This window comes from Rattus rattus, chromosome 5 (assembly GCF_011064425.1).
Source record: "Rattus rattus isolate New Zealand chromosome 5, Rrattus_CSIRO_v1, whole genome shotgun sequence".
Lineage (NCBI taxonomy): Eukaryota > Metazoa > Chordata > Mammalia > Rodentia > Muridae > Rattus > Rattus rattus.
Window position 1 is genome coordinate 94,273,843 of NC_046158.1, and position 22,406 is coordinate 94,296,248.

General features: G+C 44.2%; 1 protein-coding gene and 2 long non-coding RNA genes across 9 annotated transcripts in view; 1 reads left to right on the plus strand and 2 right to left on the minus strand.

Moving 5' to 3' along the window:
• Meis2 (Meis homeobox 2) overlaps positions 1-3,304 on the minus strand; it is a 203,243-nt gene extending 199,939 nt beyond the window's left edge. For 3 of the 6 annotated variants that reach the window (XM_032903904.1, XM_032903908.1, XM_032903907.1), the window contains exon 1: positions 2,298-2,915. In XM_032903904.1, the coding sequence (XP_032759795.1) occupies positions 2,298-2,366 (69 nt within the window). In that variant the 5' untranslated portion in view covers positions 2,367-2,915. Of the gene's footprint in view, positions 1-298; positions 705-874; positions 1,110-2,297; positions 2,916-3,176 lie in introns of those variants that run through there. The other 3 variants (XM_032903903.1, XM_032903905.1, XM_032903906.1) reach the window with 3 other exon arrangements.
• LOC116901767 lies at positions 689-4,942 on the plus strand. Its single transcript, XR_004388021.1, has 4 exons — positions 689-849; positions 1,209-1,635; positions 4,207-4,273; positions 4,714-4,942. It is a non-coding gene; the product is annotated as an uncharacterized LOC116901767 (long non-coding RNA).
• A 6,172-nt stretch (positions 4,943-11,114) lies between these two features.
• On the minus strand, positions 11,115-12,216 carry LOC116901768. 2 transcript variants are annotated; one of them, XR_004388023.1, is made up of 3 exons: positions 12,139-12,216; positions 11,567-11,773; positions 11,115-11,321 (listed from the first exon to the last, which is right to left on the minus strand). It is a non-coding gene; the product is annotated as an uncharacterized LOC116901768 (long non-coding RNA). The 2 variants fall into 2 exon arrangements; XR_004388022.1 differs by having other exon boundaries at positions 11,115-11,773.
• Between the last annotated feature and the right edge of the window lie 10,190 nt (positions 12,217-22,406).

Sequence of the window (22,406 nt, forward strand, 5' to 3'; positions counted from 1 at the left end):
GAGGCCGGGGACGCCGGGGGGCACAGGGAGGCCCCGCTCCCGCTGGAGGCTGCAGAATCCCAGCGAGCCAACCCAGGGAGAAGTGGAGTTAGCAAGAGGAGGAAGCCCCGGATCCCACCCCTTACCCCCCTTCGCCTCCTCCAGGAGATCCAATAAATCAAAGGGCGAAATGAAACAAAATAAAGGGAAGAAAAACGCTAATAATCAGGCCGAGAACGGCAAGGACAAGGGAAGACTAGGGTCGGTGCCTCCCCGGGGGCTGGGAGCAGAGGGTGGGGAGGAATAATATGAAAGTTACCAGAAACATTATTTAGCAGCGGATTCCCTGCGTCCTTGTCAATTTCAGAGACAAAACAAGCAGCCGGGGCTAGTCTAGGCAGCGCGGCCCCACGCCGGCGGCTCCTACGCAGCCCGCGCCCGCCCGGAGCCGCGCGAGCAGCGGCGAAAGAGGCGCAGCGGCGGCGGCAGGAGAACCCGGGGAATCGCGCTGCCGGGGTAAAAGCTGGAGCGAGGCGAAAGCGTGTAACAATTGCACACAAGTATACACACACACACACACACACACATACACATACACACACACACACACACACACACACATACACCACTCACACGCACTCGCCGCCCGCCCGCTCGCACAGCGCTGGGACACGCGCGCCCAGACACGCACACACGCACGCACACACACTCTCACACACGCAGAGGCACAGGGGGGAAAGAAGCCGGTGAATAATTTTGCTACTATTTTTTAAAATACTGGCCGCCATCATCATCAAGCAACCAGCAGCAGCCAGCTCAAAGGGAGAGGAGGCATGGGGCAGGGCCCTGTAGGAGAGGATTTATATCTAGGTAAGTGTTGGAGATTTAAACCTACCCTTTGCGCCATCAGTCTGCGCTCCAATAAACTCCTGGATGTGTCGTATATTTAATATCCCAGTCCGGATAAGAAAGTGAGCTAGGTTGAAGAGTCCTTATTTTCCAAACCAAGGAGACTTCTCCCAATTTTCCAATGTTATTTTAGGGGGGTGGGGAAAGCCCAGTCAAGAAAACGAAGATTTTTTTCAGTGATATTTCTTCTTTTTCTCTTTTTTTCTCTTCTTCCTCCTCCTCCTCCTGATCTTCCTCCTCCTCCTCCACCTCCTCCTCCCCCTCCCCTCCTCTTCCTCTTCGGTCCTCCTTTACCCCTCTTTCTCTTCTTTTCCTCTCAGTTGAAAAAAAAAAAGAAAAGAAAAGAAAGAAAAGAAAAAGAAAAAAAAATTGTCAAGCCCCCGAACTGAAGGTTACGAGCGGCCAGTCAGCAGCCCACATGTAACCGAACTGTCGAGTTTCATGGCTTTTTGCCACTCCAGCTGTCAATCAAAGCCCGGAATGTCAAGGTAGTGAATGAATGATGGTTGATGATGATGAAGAGGAGCAATCTTTCAGACCCGTTTTTTTTTCTTCCAGTAAAACTCCGCGAGGGGTTTCTGCTTCTTGAATTTTTCCTCCCCCCTCCCCCCTCCTTTAGCTTTGCCCCCAAAACAGCTCTAATATGATCCTCTCTTTTTAAAGTATTGTTCAAAGAAAGCAAGGAGAAAACCAAGAAAAAATGAATAGTTTGCAAAAATTGGACTTCCTCTCCCCCCCCCTCCTCTGGTAGGTATTTTGTCTTTCCCTCTCTCTCTTTCTAGCTCGCTCTCACTCGCGCTCGCTCTCTCGCGCTCTCTTTCTCTCTCTGGGAGATGAGTGAGTGTCAGTAGGTGTTGGCAGGTTGGCTGCAGCCGGGCTTATAGTAGAGCCTCAGTTTGGCGGCGCGGGTCGGCGGCGGGAGAACGAAATGACGGAACCCGGAAGTCGTGGTGGCCATAGCCCGTCCTACGGCGGAGACACATCCCGGGAGTGGGGAGCTGGAGCGAGGAGGAGCGCGCAGCGCGGAGCCTCTGATATGCAGCGAGTGCGGTCGGACGGCCCCGGGGGGGGGGGCTGGGGGAGGGGAGGCTGGAGCGGAGAGGACCGGAGCAAATCAGCAAGCCTGCTTCTCAGGGGACGACGCGGGAGGGAGGGGAAGAGGGGAGGGAGGGGGGGATGAGGGAGGGGGAAGGGGGAAGGGAGGGAAGGAGGGAGAGCGTCAGGAGAGACAGGGAGAGAGAGAAGAGAGGAGAGAGAGAGAGAGAGAGAGAGAGAGAGAGCACGCGTGATTGGAGAGGGGGAAGGAAGAGAGATGGAAGAGGACAGGGAGAGCGCAGTCAGACAGGAAAACTGCAGAAAGCCACAGGGAAAGTACGGTACAGCCTCAGATCTTTTTATTTTAAACTTACTTCTCGTTTATTTCCCCACCACTCCTCTTGGCTCCTGCCTAACTGGGTCGCGTTGGGGATGTTTGGCATGGCGCTCTAGCTTTTGTTCGTTTTCATTCCGCGGCCCCCTTCCTCTGCTGGCGGATTACTAGGTCCCGAACTCTGCCGCTAACAACCTAGAGCAGCGAGCACCGCCGACTGCACCATCGCCGGGCCAGGATATTTTGTTGTTGTTAAGTGGTACTTTCTTTCTTGTGCAGATGCAGAGCCCTTGTTGTCAATATTCATTTTTTTCTAGTACAAGATGTGAGCAGCTGAACTCCGAGCATAGTCCCCCGGTGCGCTGCAGACAGGGTGGGCCACCGTGGACAGTCTAGGGGTCCTGGGCGCAATCTGGAGGGAGAAAGCAGGATGAGAGTTAGTAAGGTGGGAGTTAGTGCGGTAGGAGTTACCGGAGGGGGAGTTGTTTGCTGTTTGTTGTTTAGCGATGTAGCCAAGTGGTGTGTGTGTGAGAGAGCGAGTGAGTGTGTGTGCGCGTGTGCGTGCGCGCGGCCGGTGTGCGCCTCTAAAGTGAATCTTAGATCTAGGAAGCACTGGAGGAGAAAGATTAAAAAGCATGTGAGACAGAAGATGCTTGCGAGGAGTGGCTGGCGCTGGCAGCCCAGCTTTTGTTATGGTTGCCCTGGGCGCAGCGGTTGTAAGGAGGGCTAAAGGCCGAGATAATTACACCGGGCGGATTTCGCTGGATGGGGACGAGGGGACTGTCTCCTAAAGAAGTTTTCCCAAAAGGAAAAGGAGGCGAGTAAGGTTAGAAAGGTAAATACCCGACAAGGTTTTGGTAGAAACTAGTTCTGGCCGGGGTCCCGCCCAATCCCTGGCCCGAGTTCCAGCTGGCTTTACCTCCGCGCTGCTGTTTCCCCCGCGGCTGCGCGTCAATCAACGGGAGAGGAGAGCTGGGGGCGGAGCTTCGGTCACCCGGCGCGCGTAGCCGAGTTCACCCTGCCGCCACCAGGCAGCTGGCAGCGCGACCCAGCCTTGCACTGGGAGCGATCCCTCTCCCCAACTTCTCACCCTCGCCCTGGGTTCCGGGCCCCAGGCCCAGAGAACCTCAAACAGAGTAAGGGTCTGCTGTTCAACTGCCGCCTCCCTCCCCAACTCTGAACCCATTCTGTAACGTAGAAAGCAGCGTCTCCTGCAAGGGTGCCTTTGACTGGACTTTCTCGTGGGGGAGGTGGTGGATGGGAGTGGTTAGGTATAGTAAAGTTGTGTGTGTGTGTGTGTGTGTGTGTGTGTGTTTGTTTGTGTGTTTGTGTACGTGTACGAGACAGACACACAGAGAGCGAGAGAGAGAGAGAGAGAGAGAGAGAGAGAGAGAGAGAGAGAGAGAGAGAGAGAGAGAGAGAGAGTTTTCGCCCCTTTAGCATCTTCCTGGTTTCCTCGCAAGCTTCTGAGCCTTCCAAGCTAGCTAAAACTACTGCATGCCGAGACTCCATGCCGAGTCTGAGGAAATTTGGCCTCGTTTTCCTAGGGCTGGTGAATGAGCTCCGGAGGTCAATAAAGCCCTCCAAAAATGATGAATGATTGAGCACCTGTGATGATGATAGTGATTACCAGAGCAATTAAACAGTTTGATTAAATGAGCCATCATAACAATGATGTCTGCGGGAAATCGGCCCTCACATATAAAGACAGTGTGGAGGAGCTGGCAGAGGCACGGAGAGCGCGCCGGGAGAGGGGCTGCGGCCCGAGCGGGTTTGGCTCCAGTGGCCAAAGCAGGGAAGGCGGGCTTGGGGACCTTCTGGGAGCAGAGTTCAGCCAAGGGTTTCCGTCTCTCTTTCTGTCCGGCTACAAGCCTAAGACAGCGGACCAGTCTGGAACCCGAAGGACTGTAGGGTCCTCCCCCCGCCCCCACCACTTTTTTCCTCCCTAGAAGAACTTCAAGATTACAAATATCCGTCTCATTTGATGCTGAGTTACTCGTCGACGGATAAGAAAAGGTAAGTAAAAAGAAAAGGAAAAGTTGGCCTCCAGAATTTTATTGGGTGTGCGTGTGTGTGTGTGTGTGTGTGTGTGTGTGTGTGTGTGTTGGGGGGTGTAGTTAAACCCCAGTTTATCCTGCTAGGGTAAAAGAGAGGGAAAGAGAAAGGGAGAGAGGGAGGGAAGACACACACAGAGACAGACACAGAGAAAGGAGAGACGGACACAGAATATGAGAGAATATTTGGCCTGGCTGCAGACCATTTTCTGCTTCACAGAGTTGTGGATGGTACTGGATCCAAGTTGTCAGCCCAGCGCGGCTGGCAGAGTCTACACTCAGTTTTAACTCCTCTAATTGTTCTTAATTTTAACATTGGCTCTTTATTATAGCCAGTAGGATTCTTGCTATTTAAAAAGCCCTGGTTAAGTAAATGTCAGTTAATAAGTTTCTTTTTCAAAGGAACGCCAGTTTCCGAGATAAATGCTTCTTTTGTCAAGAACAACTTCGTGAGAAGACTCCGCGTCTTCCTCTAAGCATGCTTAGCGCTTTATTCCCACACCGCTACGGCGTCCCCCCCCCCGCCCCCTTGATATTGTAAAGCGATTTAGTTTCCCTGTAGCCTTTATTTAGTAAAACTTCTTAGCATTAAAAAAAAACAGCAGTAATAAAGTTTCTCCCTGAGTAAAAATCCAGATTGATTATTTCTATATTCTAAAGCAACCGTTAAGGAAATAATGGCTTGATGAAGGGTGGCAATTTGGGGTTTTACAAAGAAGAAAAGTGTGAGCTCCGCTTTATCATGTGGGCAGTGCAGAGGAGTTTTAACTTGAACCTCTTCCTCTCCTTCACCATGGAACTTCTTATGCATTTTGGCAAATGCATTAAAGCAAACAAGAGGACAATCTAGTTTGATGTAGGGGCAGAAAGGAAGGACATTTTAAGATAGTCTCAAAGAGAAAGGTGATAATTTTTACTTTTAGAGGTAAGAAGAGTGATGTGGCTGAAATGAGTGCGCTGGTGAAGGCCTTTTGGCTTTGAAATTCATTTCATCTAAAAGGAGGTGCTGCTTCCCCAGTAACTGAGAAGAAGCATGCTATTGGTGAGACTGTTAGTTTAAATGTTAGTTTTAAAATCTACCACTGCAGTGTGTTACACAGGCATTCAAGTTGGAGTTGATTTGGGGTAACTGTCCTGATCCCTGTGACACCACAAGTTGTGGTCATCAACAACTTGTGGGTGTTTTATTAATACAGCAGCATAGGTGGCATGCGGTTAAGGACTGCTTCTGTTCCCCAACCTTGACTCCCATGTCTGGCAGAAGCCATTCCACAGCAGAGAGGTGTCCACACTTTTCCTTCTATGTGTGGACACCTTGTTTTCAGAGCTTCACACTCCACACCCTTTGTGGATTCATTTACTCTCCCACATTTGAGGTGAAGGGAAATAGGTGGGTCAGCCCCAGAGACAAACAAGAGATGGGGGTCACAGGCGCCACGCACACCTCAGTCAACAGTCAGCTCCTTCTGCCCAGGCTGGAAATGGTTTTAACAGGCGGTAAAATTTCATCTTGCGGTGTCAAATTGGGGTCATTTTGGGGTTAGAGTTCTCAGTGTCCGTGAGGAGCTGTCCAGCTGTGTGGGGACTCATTAACTGCAAAAGATCTGTTTCAGTAAAAACAATTCAAAGACAATTGGAAGGGCTAAAGACTCTCTACAAATCGCGTTTTACAAGTGCCCCAGAACAAATATGGTTGGTAAAACCTATTTCTTCACAATCTTAAATCAGCTACTTAGCTCTGGAGTGGGGGGTGGGAACATTGAATTAAAAAGGAGGTGAAAGGGGGGTACCGAAGGGGGGTGAATGAGAAAGAGAATTGGGCCTCTCAAATTTAAGAGTCTGTTTTTAATCACCCCTTTCTTATTGAAGCATCCCCTAGACTTCTGAAAAGCACTCCTTTCTATTTCTCCCTTTCTTCTTTTGATCCCTTGTGGAATGTTACTATAGGTAACATTAAGGATTTAAGGGAATAATGTAAGCCCCCCTAGTTCTGTAGTCCACCGGCGTTGGCTTTTGGGAGGGGAGTTAATTTGAAGCAGCATTTATAAACTCCAACTTTATTTTAGCTGAACTTGGTCAGCCTCCTTGAGGTAATAATTGTGACTGTTCTTTTTATATGTCCCCCCTCCCAATATCCAGATCCTCTGCACAGATAACTACAAATTCCTCAGAACTGTGAGGTCCTAAAGTGTTAATCTATGTATTAAAATCACCAGATTTAAATCCCTTTGTCTTCTTTACAACAGTTAGAACAATTGATGCTTTATTACCAGAGCGAGTAAATCCAGCCTTAATCTTGTTTGTAACTTTAGTTAATGTTTTGATTTGGAATATTTCGTATCAAGGAGACTTTCATTTAAGAAAAAAAAAAAGCTGAGATTATGTTTGAATTGGGGAGGGTCTGTTCCTCAGTTTAATGAAAGATAACTTATTCCTTTGATTCAAGAGGGGTTTCGTTGGGTCAAAGAAAAGCTCGGTGCTAAAATGGGAAGCTAGACATATGAAATGCCAGAATTTTTGACAAAACAACATTGATACTTAAAAGTAAAGTATCATTAGGAACGGAGGACATTTATTTCCTTGAACTAGTGAATCTAGCAAGGGGAGGGGGAAACCTTCAAAACACACCATCCATTTACTCTTTCTCTTTCCACACCACCTCTGCTCCCAATTTCCCATTTACATCTGCACTGCTTTCCTCTGGGTTCTAAAGGAGGGTGAGTTTTTTAAGTCCTTTTCCAGGCTTCCCAGGGTGTTTGTAAATTGTTCTCCAAGGGTGCTATGGCCCTGTAGAAACAGTTCCGAGCCTTGTGTTATTGGACAAAGGCTCAGGACTTGGGTTGTCTCCCGCCCGGATCCTGCTGGCTGATAGTTGGAATTTTTGATATATATTTTATTTGGTGTTTCAATTAATGTGTTTGTCCCACACTCCAGCCCTTGGAGACACGTATTAGTTTTAAAAACATCTCTTCTCCTTAAACCTAGGCTCATCTTTGTGAACTGTTTTTGACCTTCTCAGCAGTGAAACTGAAAAGTTACACTCAAAAGATTTCTCCTCACTTCCTTGTCTGTTACCTCGGTTCATGCTCTTTCGAGATGGTGTCTACAAAGGGAAGGGGACACTGTCCTCACACCACTACCACCACCATCTTACTGGTTTTTCCTTTTGCTTTGTGTTTATTTTTATTTATTTATTTATTTATTTTTGCTTTTTCACCCCTGGGTGTTCTGTCATAGACTTTTCTCCCTGGAAATACGATCAAATCAACCGACAGTAGAAAAAGAAAAAGAAAAAGGATGGAGTGGAATTGTTGCGTTTTGCTTTTGCCCTGTTTGATTTCTTCCAATTTTAGCTGTTTCCCTATGTCTCGGAAAGAACGGGTTTCAATAAATAGCCCTCTAGCGCTATCTGGCGGGGCTCCAAACGCTCCGTGCACTGTGGCGCTGTCAGTTTCTTCTTCCCACGCCCTTCCTCATTTCCTTTTCCTTTTCCTTTTCCTCTTCCTCTACCTCTTGTCACTTTTGCTCTCTGTATCCTATTTCTAGTCTTTTCTTTCCGCCTCTGCCGGGTTTCTAATCTGTAGTAAACTACAGTTTCCAGTGCAGACAGGAGACCCCGCACCGGCCAGTTGTAACTAAATAGCAGTCTGGCCACCCAGATCATGCAGGCTTTCCAGTCCCGTTCCAGCGTGGCTTACACCCATCTTCTTCCTTTGTTGAGCACCTGAGCGGTGTTAAAACTGTTGACAAGTCCCACGATCTCCGTGGGTGGTGTTTTGAAGGGGCTTAACAATTGGGAAGTTTGATGGAAGGAAACAAGACCCTGGGATTCCCGGCTAGCACAGCATATCTAAGTTTGAGCTCTGAAGGCCAGGACTTCCCGTGTGAAAGGAAGGAGGCTTCTACGAGATAGGACAGCACAACAAGGGACAGGGTTTTTTTAGAGGAATAGGTCACCGGTGAACACGTGCTCTTGGACCCCCGGGGGAATCTAGGTTTCCAAGGGACCATCTCAGTCTGCAGTCTACATCCAAGGCGCCTATCCATATTCTCTTCCTCAGTTAACCAGATTTATTCCTAGAACTCCCACCAAACACACACACACACACACACACACACACACACACACACACACACACACACACACACTTTAGAGACTAGTGTCAAAGTGGGAGTAGGAAAACCGGATAGAAAACAGACATAGTGAACCAACACACACCATTCAGGTAAGCCAGTGGTGCTAAACAGTTACGTGCATCTTCCTATACTTAAAATGTGCTCAGTGATGTGAGCAGAGGTGAGAGGAGACCACGACAGGCAGCTCTGCTAGGTGGCCCATCGTTGCTAGGCTGCTGTATTCATTCGTATTCTCTTTTTCTCATCCTCTCCCTTCTTTCCCTCCCCCATTCCCCCTCCCGCCTTGCTTCTCTTCCCCTTTCCCTCTCTCCCACCCTCTCTCCTCCATTCCTCTTCTGTTTACCCTCTTCCTCCCTCTCATCCTTACTCCCACTCCCAGCCCTTTTCCTCACACTCAGCCTGAAAGAAACTTCCAATCTTTGCTTTAAGCAAATGTCTTCCTTCCACTTCTCCAAACTCTGGGATTCAAGTGGCCAGGAGTCGAGTTAGGAAATCCTAACTGCTTCTAAGTAGAAAGGTGGCCACATCTCCTAATGTACCTAGAAGGTGTGTATAGTGCAGGTGTGAGAAACTTGCCTGTAAGTGTTCTTACCAAAGAACGGGGCTCAAGTCTGCAGCACTGTATATACAAGTGACAACATAGAAGGGAAAGGAGCAGAGAAGGTGGCCTGCTACCAGCACTACTCCTCAAGAATCCCTCCCTCCCACCCCCACTTTTGAGGGAAGAAAGCACAGTTTGGGTGTAATTAATTGAAGATTGTTTTTAGGTCATCGTTAGTCAAAGTGCAAATAATTGCTGACCATTTTTACTTAAAATTGAGCAGCCTGAGAGTGATAGATCGATTCAGAGGATAAAAATGATGTATCAAAACATCAATGTCGATTATTTGAAATATTGTAGTCGAATTTTTTTTTTATTGCTTCATCGGTTAAGTGTCTGAAAGTGTGGTGTTCAAACATATATTTATGTTGTCAATACTGTCAGAACTGTCAGTTTTACTATACCGGATTTGTACTACATTTCAAATTTGCTCATTTGCATAAAATGTCCACCCTAGGATTCCCCCCACCCCACCCCACCCCATCTCTGGAAAATCCCTGTCAGTTTTTTCAAAAGATTCTGCAATCTCTGCCTGAGCTAAAGTGGGCACTGCTTCTTTTACTCAAATTTCCAGGACGGATTAGGCGTTCTTTCCACATTTTTAACCTTGAAAGAGGCACTTCCTTCTTTTTGCCTAACTATGTTTTTTCTCCGAGAGCACTGGAGCAGTACAAATGCCATATTCCAGCTAAGAGGTACAGCTCTTGGGTAGGACAACTGGGTAAAACAGTCTACTCTACTCTCTTGGCCACACTCAGGTAAACCCAGACTCTACCAAGCCTGGACATCAGGGCCCGCCCTCAAATTACCTGAGAGATTGAAATCTTCCCAAGAAAAATGAATGTGAGAGTAAAAATACCCTCTCTTTCTTTTTTTCACTTAAAAGCTGCGCTGGTAGGAGAGGAAATAATACACATGAGTGATCGGCACGTTTTACCTTTAAAAGCTTTTGAACTCCATCGAAAGACACAGGTTGCAAGCAGAACTGACAGTTTTAATTCTGCCCATTTTCACGAAGCACGTCAGATCAGAGGCACTCATTTATTTTATGGGGTGGGGCATTAGAAAGGCAGATAGGGTGAATTTGATTGTATCTGTCCTAGAAATCCCAGAGAAATTAAACTCTCTCACTGAAACAAAAACATTTCATTGCGCTGTACAATTAGTCTAAAACTGAGATTTATAAATCCGAATTCCGTCTAATCTTGTGCTTTTTACATCCCAGCCCAGAATTCTAGAAAAATCTAGCAGGAAAGGCAGGACGCTTCTGCATTAACCGTAAGGATGTGCTGTTGTTTTTGTAAGCTTAAAGTGCTTTTCATTATCCTTTTAATGTACTTAAATAGGTCTGTTTGGACAGTCAAAGAAGCTACACAGACAAAGATGGTTTGGCTGCCTGCCGTCAGTCCTAGTATTTTGAAAAACAGGAAAGAAAAAAAAAAAAGGAAGAAACGTAAAGAAAAAAATCTGAGCGTTTCCATGCTCAGAAGTAAATAAGTAAATAAATGAAGTACAAGGCAGAAGAAAGTTGGCTGCTTGGATCGTCGAAGTGAACGCGTGTATGAATGTCTTGGAGTCCTATTTGTGCGTTACCCCACCTCCCCCCAACCCACTCTCCAAGGCAAGGGCGTGGAGGGATCACCCCCGGAGTGCTGTGTTTACTCTTTTTTTTTTTTTTTAATCTCTCGGCTATGTATGACAAGTGTTACTTGAAGATAGTCATCGGCCTTCTCCAGATACTCCAGGTTTGCCGTAATGATCTGCAGAAGAGAGCTGCCAGCACTTTCTCACATCCCAAGGTGTTGGCGGAACTCGCGGCGAGGGGAGAGTGGCTGCAAAGCTTAATTGCCAAGGAGAGGGCGGGGTGCCGCCCGGGACCCCGGGCGGGGGTTGGGGAGGTAAGATGCAGCCCAGGAGGTCTTTCTGGACGCTGAACTCTCCAGTTGGAGACTATTTGGACAAGGTATGATTGCCCCCCACCTGCCAATTCTCTCTCCCAATGCCTTTGGGGAGAAGTGATACCCTTGTGTAACAATTAGCTCAGACAATAAAAATAATTGGAAAATCAGTTGGAATTTCTGAGTTTTTAATTACGCTTAATTTTGCACTAAGCCGTAAAATTACGAATGCCCCTCAATTAAACACTTTCCTCTTGCAAAGCGTTTAACAACAATTATTCCTTAATCAGTCTGAATGCGAGTCACAAATGGTGCTTTTCCACATCAAAAGGACGTCCTTCCACGTTACCTTTTAGTCATAAGAGGATTAATTCCTATAATTAGAGGGATAAATATGTGCATAAATATCTCTCTCATTCTCTCCTTAACAACAACAACAACAACAACAACAACAACAACAAAACACTTTCACTGTGTAGGAGATGTGGTGGGCGAGAGAAGGGGAGGTGTTGTTGATGCTGAGAGGTCGGCTTTGGCCAGAGATCCTTTGCATGCTGTGGTGGTGGGAATACTGGGCCTTGGGCGCGCATCAGGGAACTGGAAGGACACGCGCACTCACACTCAGGAACGCGCTGGATCGAGCATGAGTGGTCCAAAGCTGGGGACTCCAGGACCTTCTCGGGGTCCAGCCGAATTCTTCCAGATTGCAATCCACATTCCACTTTCGCCTCTGGCCGGCGCAGCAGGACTTTATTCTGATCCGTGCCGAGGTCCCTAGGAGTGGAAGTCCCTACCCTAAGCCGGAGCTCCAGCTTGACTTTTCAGGCTGCAAATAAAAATTGAGCATGACCTTTTAAAACTCCAGTGTGAATATCTCATTTACCTAATGACTTTATGTCACCTACGGAGAAGGTCAATTTCCTCTTAACCTTTCCCCTGCTGCTGCAGTAAGCATTCTTCCCTAATCAATGGTGGCTCGAATGATCAATTCCCATTTTATGATCGCTGACAAAGTCAGGCTAGAGGCGGGGTGAGACTGCGCTGTTGGTTTGGCCGGGACAGGGGCTTCGGGTACGCCCAGCTCCGCCCGGCGCCTCTGGAGGCTGCTCTCTCTCCTGCGAGTTCAGAGACCTTGGCAAACTTCCCTCCCCCACACGCCGCCGAGACTTCTGAGTTGTCACTAATCCGAACCTGAAATTCACCAGAGCCCCTTTGGTTACCGACAACGATCCCCGCTGCTGCCGGGCCGCCTCCTCCTCCTCCTCCTCCCTCTTCCGAGCGCTTTCATTTCTAAGTCTGCAGTCAAGATTGCCCGACCCTAAAGAGAACGCGTTACTTTTATTTTTCGAAATTAAAATACTCTCCTCTGCCTTTTATTGTGATTCAGCTTCCCCAGGTTAACTTCATGTAAACAAAGCAACAAGAGCCTAAGGGCCAAGGACCTCCCTCCCAACGCCCTTAACACACACACACACACACACACACACACACACACACACACACACACACACACACACCACCCCACTGTATCACGTTACCTCGGGTTACCTTAAAGGGTGTGTATTAGACATTACTTTTTTTGCCTCTATTTAAGTTATCCATGCCTTCCTCAAAAGCAAATTACTAAATAAAAGCTAATTAGGGGTAAGTTTGCAACTCTTGATCTTTGTGAGTTCAAGTTGATCACCTCCCTTTTCTAGGCTCTCCTACAGCAGTTGACTTTCACGCGCACAAGGCCTGTTTGAAATAGGGATTTCTTCCTTCGTCCCTCCTTTTCTTTTTTGCTTTCTTTTATCCATTTATTTGTTTGTGTACTCACTTAACATCCCGGATTACGGCTCCTCTCCCTCCTCTCCTCCCAGTCCCACCCTTACAAACCTCTTCCCTCTCTTCCCCCCCTCCCCTTCTCCTCCAAGAAGGGGAAGTCCCCCATGGGTACCAAAGGGCTTTGGCACAGCAAGTTACAGCAGGACTAAGCATAGCCTCTCCCACTGAGGCTGGCCCAGTAGTGTAGTCCAGCTAGGAATCCAACAGCAGGCAACAGAGTTCGAAACAACCCGGACTCCGATTGTTAGAGGACCCAAGTGAAGACATAGCTTCACGTCTTCAACACACGTGTAGAGTCCCAGGTCCAACCCCTGCATGCTCTTTGGTTGGCGATTCGCTTTCTGTGAGCCCCCATGGGCCCAGTTTGGATGATTCAGTACGTCTTCTTGGGGTATCCTTGACCTCTCTGGCTCCTTCAGTTTTAAGACTGAAGTAGAGATTTCTTTGCACCAGTTCTCCACAGATAACTAAAATTTACCTTATTCCACCCCAAGTCCATTTTCACTCCGAAACCTGCAGAAGCTACCTACTGTTTTCAAATGATTTACTAAGTCTTGCCAAGCTAGGATTCAATCACAGGAAATTCACTGTTCTGGGAAAAAGGTATCCTGTGGGCAGGGTTTGGGGCAATTTCCTTGGAGGAGCCAATTCCTCAGTTCTGTACTGACCAACTAGTTACAACAGAAACCTCAACTCCTTAGGTTTCTATTTAGCCTGGTCTACCTATGTAGACACTCTTTCAAAAGGAGTATAAATGACCCTGCTAACTCAGACGATGTCATTGCTTGTGGGTAGATATTTTGCCAAAAGTTGAAAGTATTTATACAATCATGCGAAAATGAAACTCTTCCACTCTTTATCTCCATTCTGATCTAAGAACAAACAGGAGATAGGATGGGAGTTCAAGGTGGGTCATTAATCATTTTAGCCCTGTTCCTCGTGGCCACTCTTGGCTCAGACCCATCCATGATGCTGGGCTGTAGCCACTCAGAGGTAGCCAGAGCAAACCAAGCTCAAGTATTGGCCTGGGCAGATAGCTAGTAGTCCCCAGTCTTACTGCTTGCTGTGATCCCTACCGGGAAATCTGTTTGTAATTTTTTTCTTTTAGATTTATTTATTATATATAAGTACACTGTAGCTGTTTTCAGACATACCAGAGGAGGGCATCAGATCTCTTTACAGATGATTGTGAGCCACCATGTGGTTGCTGGGATTTGAACTCAGGACCTCTGGAAGAGCAGCACGTGCTCTTAACTCTTGAGCCATCTCACCAGCTCCTGTTTGTAAGTCTTGATGAGTTAGATTCTGGATTGAACTGGTCAAAAGCCTAATAAAACCCTAGTTGCACTTGGGCTTTTATATGATTTGTGTCACATTCCAGACTGCAACCAACCGTAACCTGTCTATAGGTCAGAAAGTGCTTGTACTGGAAGCTTCCCATGACTAAGAGAACTCAGTGGGACTTTTTATCTCTCTGACAGAGAGGCAGACAGATAGGGGATGGGCCCCTTGACCTCAGATAATTACTAAGTCTTTCCTCTTCAGCAAATTTAATTCTCACACGAAGAGTAATTAACAATGTATGATTACTTACTCTGAGAATTTCCTTTTCTTATCTTAACAGCTTTCCTAGGGATGTTGAAGAATTTGCTCAAAAGTCATTTCTGGTTTCATTGCATTTAAACATCTTGCAATCTTTCCATTTCTCCCCCAGTCTCCTTGAACACTTAGTTTTGAGCTGCATTTTAATCTAGTGTGCCCACTCCACACCTATTCCCACCCCAATAGAGAACAAAGCTATGCTGTAGCCCCTTAGCCATAGGACCTATTCCAAGATGCCCCATGGCTGTCTGAAGCCATAGACAGTGCTGAACCTTGGTATGTGTTTTCTTATACATATTTATCTTTGATAAAGATGAATTTATAAATTAAACACTGATAGAAAGTGACAGCAATAATGAAAGATAATAAATAATAAATAAAATATAATCATAATATGATAAATAATAAATAAAATTATTTAAAAATTATAAAAAAATCATGCTGTAGCAAAAATTCTTAAAACTTAATGAATCATTTAGTTCCTGACTTTCTCATTTCATGTTTAGGGACTGTGGTTGACTATGAGTAATTAAAATGGCAGAAAGCAAGCCCTCCAATAAGAGTGTACTCTTATACATTAGACTGTCCCTTGGAAATGGAAAGTTGTTCCCCAAATTAAAAGTTCTTAATTTGGAGAGCACTATTGAAAGAAGACTTTAAAAAAATAGTACAAACACAGCTCCCTTCCTTTGTGATTATAAGTTAAGTGTCAAGAGGCAAGCCACAGCCCTGGAATGGGAAGAATGTTCACATAAACCACTTGCTGCTCCAATGGACATGAGGCAAACCTCACCTCCATCTCACTCAAGCACCCCCAAGGCTGAAAGAACCTGTCACCTCTGAGGGCTTTTGGAACCCCAGAACAAAAGAGATCTGGGGAGACTGAGGGGACTCAAGTGTGGCCTGGAGGCAGGTCCTGGGTCTGTCCCCACTTGTTAGTGGTTTTGTAAGTCACCCACGCTCTTTCATTCAAACTGAGGCTTAACACTTGTACATTTCTATGGGATTTAATATATATTTACAAGGTGTGATGGTCAAATCAGGGCAAACTGTACTTCCATATCAGCAAATGCTAATCATTTCTAAATGCTAAAAACTTTCATATTCTTCTAGTTGCTTCGAAACACATCACAGATTGTTGAAACCCATAGTTTACCCTACTGCGCTACGAACAACCAGGACGGGTTCCATCTAACTGTGCCGTGTAGAAGTGGGAATTTCTGGTGTTCTTGAAAAGTCAGTTGTGTCATGGGATGTTTTTCTGGAGGCTGTCTTGTGAGAGGAAGTTTTGCTGAAGCAGACTTCCACTTCAGCATTGGTTTTCTCTAACTTCTTTCCACAATCTCTCCCTCTGCATGCTCTATTTTCCAGAGATTACTATTCCTCTCTACTCTTGGATGAGACCGGCCTTTCATTTTCGTATCATCTAGTATGTACCAATTGGTCTCTGGCTTGTTTCATGTAACATAATGACCTCCAGTGCCTTATATGTTGTTACAAATGACAAAACTTCATTTTTCTCTTATGGTGGCATAATATTCACACACACACACACACACACACACACACACACACACACACACACACACCCCTTCATAGTGACTCCTATTTTTTTTTTCTTCTTTTCGGAGCTGGGGACCAAACCCAGGGCCTTGCGCTTGCTAGGCAAGTGCTCTACCACTGAGCTAAATCCCCAACCCCAACTCCTATTTTCTTCACCTACCCATATATTAATGTTCACGTTGGTTGGTTTGACAACAGGTAATTATGAATAATACTACAGTAAATAAGGGGGTGTAGAAACTCGATGGCTTTGATATAATGATTTAATTTCTTTTGGATAGATGTCTAGTGGCCGAATTGCATGAACTGAGAAATACGCCTGTCTCTGCCTCCCCAGAGTTGAAGGCTGATTTCTTTGCCCTGCAACCAAACTATGTGAGGCCTTCAGCAACTCAGTCTAGTCCTGATGGGCCGTATTCTATTTTGTTTCAGAGACTTATGGGATCTCCCTGACCAATAGGGACCTTATATAGAGTCATCCTATGCCTGACACTGAGACTCTCACTTAATAATTCATGATTTCTCAGTGCAGCTTTGTCTACTATGAACATTCGCTATTGTTCTGTCTTTTTGATGGCAGGTGTTCTAACTGGAATGTTATTTCTCATTGTAGTTTTAATATTTATTTCTTGGAAGACTGATGATATTTAGCATTTTTTTCATATAATTTTTGACCATGTATGTGATATATTTTGAGAACGTTTTATTCAAATCTTTGAATCATCTTTAACTAATTTGTATGTTTATCTCTCTTCTATATACCTATCATCTATGTATCTATTTATGTATATATCTACCTTTCTATGTATCTATCTATGTATCTATCTATGTATCTATGTATCTATGTATCTATGTAGCTATCTATGTATCTATGTAGCTATCTGTGCATCTATGTATCTATGTAGCTATCTATGTATCTATGTAGCTATCTGTGCATCTATGTATCTATGTAGCTATGTATCTATGTATCTATCTATCTATCTATCTATCATCTGTCTATCTATCTATCTATCTATCTATCTATCTATCTATCTATCTATCTATCTATCTATCATCTTAGACAAGGTCTTTTACATAGCTCTAGTTGTACTGGAATTCACTATGTAAAGAAGACTGGCCTCTACCTTACAGAGATCTGCCTGTTCTTCAGAAGTAAAGCTGTGCGCTATCATATAATTTTTACATGATATGTGTTAGTATTTTGCCTGCATGTATGTCGGTGTCCTACTTGCAAGTGTAGTGCCCAAGTATGCCAGAAGAGGCTGTCAGAGTCCCATGGAACTAGTTACAGATGGTTGTGATTAGCAATTTGGGTGCTGGAAATTGAACCCAGGTGCTCTAGAAGAGTAGTCAGTGTTCTTGAGCACTGAGATATCTCTCCAGCCCCTGTCATTTTATGCTACACATTTAAGGTTCCTTATATATTGTGCTTACTAGTCCCCTGCTGGATAATGAATTTGCAGATATATTCTCTTAATCCTGCAGACAGTTTCCTTTGCTGGGCAAAAACATCCTGGATTAGCTTGTCCCCATTTGTCTTTATATATCTGTTTCATGTCACTTTCTAATGCTTTAGCTATCAGTAACCTGAGGCAAGTGAAGTGAAAGTTTCTGGATATGCCAGCTGATGCAGACTCAACTCACATGGCGTTTGGCTGATACAGACTCATGTGATGTTTTTCTGAGACAAGACCCCTGAGAGGACATGTGATGTGTGGAGAGAATATAAATAGGACTCAACAGACAACGACGGCACACTTACATAGCTAGCTTTGCAATGTTTTGTCGGTCTCATTCTTCGTCTTCACTTCATTGAGAGAAGCATGCCAGATAACTTCTCCTGGCTCTGCTGGTCCTGGTCTCTCCAGTGACTCCTGCCAATTGGATGGAGGCCTGGCAGTTTCTGTTGGGTCTTGCCAGCACTGCTGATTCAGGTTTGGTATCCTGACACTATTGAACTGGACTGCTGGTATCCTACAACGGGGGTTGGAGTCGCCCGAGGAACTATTTCTAAACAGGTCTGCATCCCCTTGTCTTTTTACTCTCTCTTCTCCCCTACCTTTGGATGGTGGGCTAGAAGAAGGCAGGGAGTCAAAGCATTTGAAAACCATTATTAAAAGTAGGAGTTTTTGTTTTTGTTTTTGTTTTGTTGTTGTTGTTGTTGTTGTTGTTGTCTGTCTGTTTTAGGCTTTTTTAAAAATCTATGGCTATAGGCAAAAAAATCCTGACAATATCTGACATTGCTGGGCAACTTATGTTGGTTCCTCAACACTTTCTTTATTTTGTCCTTCTAGTTTTCTGAGCCTAGGGTTGGCATGAATGGTTTCAGAATTCCACAGTAAGCATGGGCCACAGAATTCCACAGTATGTGGAGAATGGGTCAAGTTTGGTTTGGTTGTTGATTCCTAGGGTTCCAGTAATATATATTAGCTCATTTAATTTTTAATATATATATATATACATATACATATATATATGTATAGTACAAGTCCCTTACATTTAGCAAAGGCTTAATAAATAAGATACTATGTTATTTTTAACAATCATTATTTGGTACGACTTTCTTATTTCATATGTGAGGAAATTAAGCCCCAGAGCAGGCAATTAATACATTCTAGACCTAATTAACTCAAAGCAGTGACAACCCAGGGACCAAATCCCTGAACTGTGGCCCCACAATCGCTGTTCCTTACATAATGTCTTGTTGAGTAATACATGTGGGGGCTCTTTTTTTCTGTTGGTGCAGGGAGAAGAGGAGAGGAGCTAGGGTGGGAGGCACAAGAGACAACACCTTGAACCGCCAGTAACTTTGCTTCTACTAAATGACTGCTGAAATAAAGTATGTCTTGGCAATTTAGAACCCCATGATTTCACAATGGATAGAACAGGTATGCAAAGGGGCGAGAGATGCATGCTTGACAGGTTAAAAACAAATTTATGAGCACAAATTGGAAGTTTTACCAGGAAGCATAATAGTGTGTTCCAGACGTATAAGATACAACAGCATTAATTTTCAAATGAAGGCTCAATTGGGGATTAGCAACATGGGTAGCATAGAAGTTTCATAATTCTTTAGAACACAGTGATGTGCTAGAATATCTCTAAGGAACACAGCACCAAATCCTAGCCCACAGACACCAGGCTAGGATTAATCACACTAATGAAGTGATAAAAATTACTTATTCATTCCTTCTACCTTAATGCAAACGTTCAAAACATTGCCGAGTTTCCTTGTTTCTCAAGAACACTTACAGGTGTTGACACAGGAGAGTGATTAAATGTACTTTTGGCTTGAGGTAAGCAGACTCTGGGAAAGAAGCAAGGTAGAAGTACAGCAAGGCTGCTATGGGAACATTGAAGAGGTTGTGAAGGGAAAAATAAGAATGGAGGAGACTTCCCTGGAAAAGGTCCAGGCAAACGGCAGTACCTCTCCTCACAACTACAACTGTCTTCTAAATCCTTCCAAATTATCAGAGATATCAACTTATTAATGTCTAGCTTTTTATTAACCTAAGTATTAGTAATGAAATAAGAGTGTAATATTGCAATTTTACTCTACTGCAGCAGGCTGGCTGGAGTATATGTGGAAGGGAGAAAAATTTAAATAATGTTTCCCTTGGTGACTGGAGTATATAATAGGAAAACTGGGCTAAATTTAAAAGGTGATATTATACACAGATTCCGTGGAAAATGTCACCTTACAAAAAGATTGCATTAGTGTACTATACCAATTAGGTCTTATTTATATAGTAAGTTGGGCTAAGCTCAGCACAGATGTAGCTTAAAAAATAATTTGGAACTTATGCCTGGAGAAGAATTATAAAACAGGACTGTTTATTTCTGAACCCAGGAGGCATTCGGACACAATTAGACATGTTAATAAAAATAACCCAATCTGAGTCCATTCTTTCTACACAGTCTTTACAAAGTCGATCACTTCCCTCTGCTGATTGATGTCTAAGTCTGACTTACTTTGCCTTGATGGTGCTACCAAACTTGAGTGATTTTCCACTGATGTCCAGATCTCAAAGTGATAGAACCCTGGTAAGTACTCACTTCTGCTGCTCTTGTCCACGGGCTTTAATTGTCTCAGCTTGCTCCTCTGGTCTCTTTCCCCAATTTCAAAAGCTATCTTTAGTCATTAATTGCACATTAATTAAGTGTGCATATATGTCCATATGTATGATGCATGTGTTCTCCTATTTTAGCTATAGACAATTATCTCTACAACCTGGGAGTTAAATTATCGTTTAACTGGGAGTGTCTAAAGTTGGGTCTTTCTTTCTCCCAATCTTTTGTATATGTCATCGCCCTCTCTTACAACTTACTCTTCTGTCATCGTTGTGACTTTAATTGTGTCCTCCTGTTTTTTATTGCTGTCTGCCAATTTGTGAGACATAGTTGATTTGTTTGTCTTCTACCCAATAAAGCACTAAGAAGCATACTCTTACTGCATGTATTTATATTTTCTTATATTAAAATTTAAATTACGTTTATTTGTGTGTGTGTGTGTGTTGGCTGGTGGAGGACATGCCACAGTTCCTGTGTGAAGATCAGAGTATAACTTGCTGAAGTCAGTTTTCACTTTACATTAGTGGGTCCTGGCAATTAAACTTAGGTCCTCAAGCTTGGTGGTACTGAGTCATCTTACTGGCCCCTTTCCACCTGACCGTTATCTCCCTCATCTTGACCTCTTCCTTGTGATGCTACTATTTTTGAGTTACTTGTTTTTAAGCTTTGTTTATTTTGGTTTATGTATGTGTGTTTTGCTTATATGGAAATCTGTACACAACGTGCGTGCCTGGTGTCTATGGCAGTCAGAAGAAGGCACTGGATTGCCTGGAACTGGAGTTATAGATGGTTGTCAACTGTCAAGTGAGTGCTGGGAACCTAACCCAGGCCACTTCCATTTGCTAATGCTGTCAATAGTTGAGTCATTTCTCCAGCCCCTGTGATGATACTGTTTTAAATGCCTGTCAATGGTGTTTTGTTGTTAGTGTAGTGTTTTTCATATAGAGAAATGTCTACAAGCTTCAGTTGAAACTTGAATGTCCTTCAAGATTCCATATATTGATCCCTGTGAATGGCCCTACTGGGAAGTAATGAGACCTTTAAGAATTGGGCCTGATCGCTTCTTGGCCTGTTGGCTAAGATCAAGTGAAGAATTGAGCCTGAGGTTGGTATGTTACTGGGGAACTCTTGAGGGAAATGATGAACCCTCAAACCTTTCTCCACTCTTTATTCTTTTCCTCCCAAAATGGTTTTCTTCTACAATGTACTCTCATGCCTGATACACACTGCTTTGCCATAGGAAAGAAGCAAACAGAGTAGCTGAGTTTGGAGATAAAATTGCCAAAACTGTGAGCTAAAAGTGTTATAAATTAAGTGTTTCAGATAATTAGTCGCAGTAATGGAAAGCTAGCACAGTGGATAAATATGTAAGTATGATTTATACGGACACATATTTTACATATACCTATTTTTATATAAACTCTTGTGATACCCATCTTTGGGAATGAAGTAATTGTTATTTCTTCAAAATCAGAATTAATTTCCTAGAATTAAAAGAAAAAAGGCTGAAGGCTACACATATTTAAATCAACATCCCTAAGAACCTCTCACAGTTTGAGTGTTTTGAGATATCCCCCAGGAGAGTCTTCACCTTACACTTCGGTCATTTTTGATTTGTTTGATTGAAGAATTCGTTGTTGTAGGAAGTGTTTCTCAGCCTCTACACTTCACCTTTGCTGCCGTGAGCTTCAGTTATTCTCCAGAGTTGCCTGATTTCTGTGGAGATTCACTGTTGTAGAAGGAGCACTCTCCCCACTCTTTTCCCTCTGTCTCTTTCTCTTCCGTCGTGTTTTGTTCCTTTCTTCCATTTCTCCTTTCTCTACAAGCTACTCAGAACCCTCTAACTTGTTCTCAAATTTCTACTTCATGCCTCGCCTAGACCTAGGATTTCTGGCATAAGTGTTGTCTTCTCCTTAGTCGTTGTTACTCTTTGCTCCTTAGTCACGGTGTTAGTGTTTCACGGGCCCACTGATTCTTCTTCTACTTCTGCTTTGAATGTACTGTCACAGAGGAAAATGTGTAGATGTTGCAGGAGTATTTGTGAACGAGCTACTCAATGAAGGAGAGAGTATTACACACAGCCACAGACTTGTAAAAATCTTTTATTATCTGCTTTTTCTGTTAGAGTAAGTAAATCTGTCCTAGTCAGTAGTTGGTCAGTGTGTGTAACACCAGACTATATATCAAATCTCATATAAATGATTTCAATTATATATAGCATATGTTACATGTTGTTAATATATTGGCCTGTGTGCACACATAGAATCACAGGTAGATTCAATCAACCCCTGATGGAAAATATTTTAGAGACTTATTTTAATTTGTGTGCATGTGTGTGTGTGTGTGTGTGTGTGTGTTTAGTGTGTTCACTGACTAACTGAGACCACTAGAGAGTG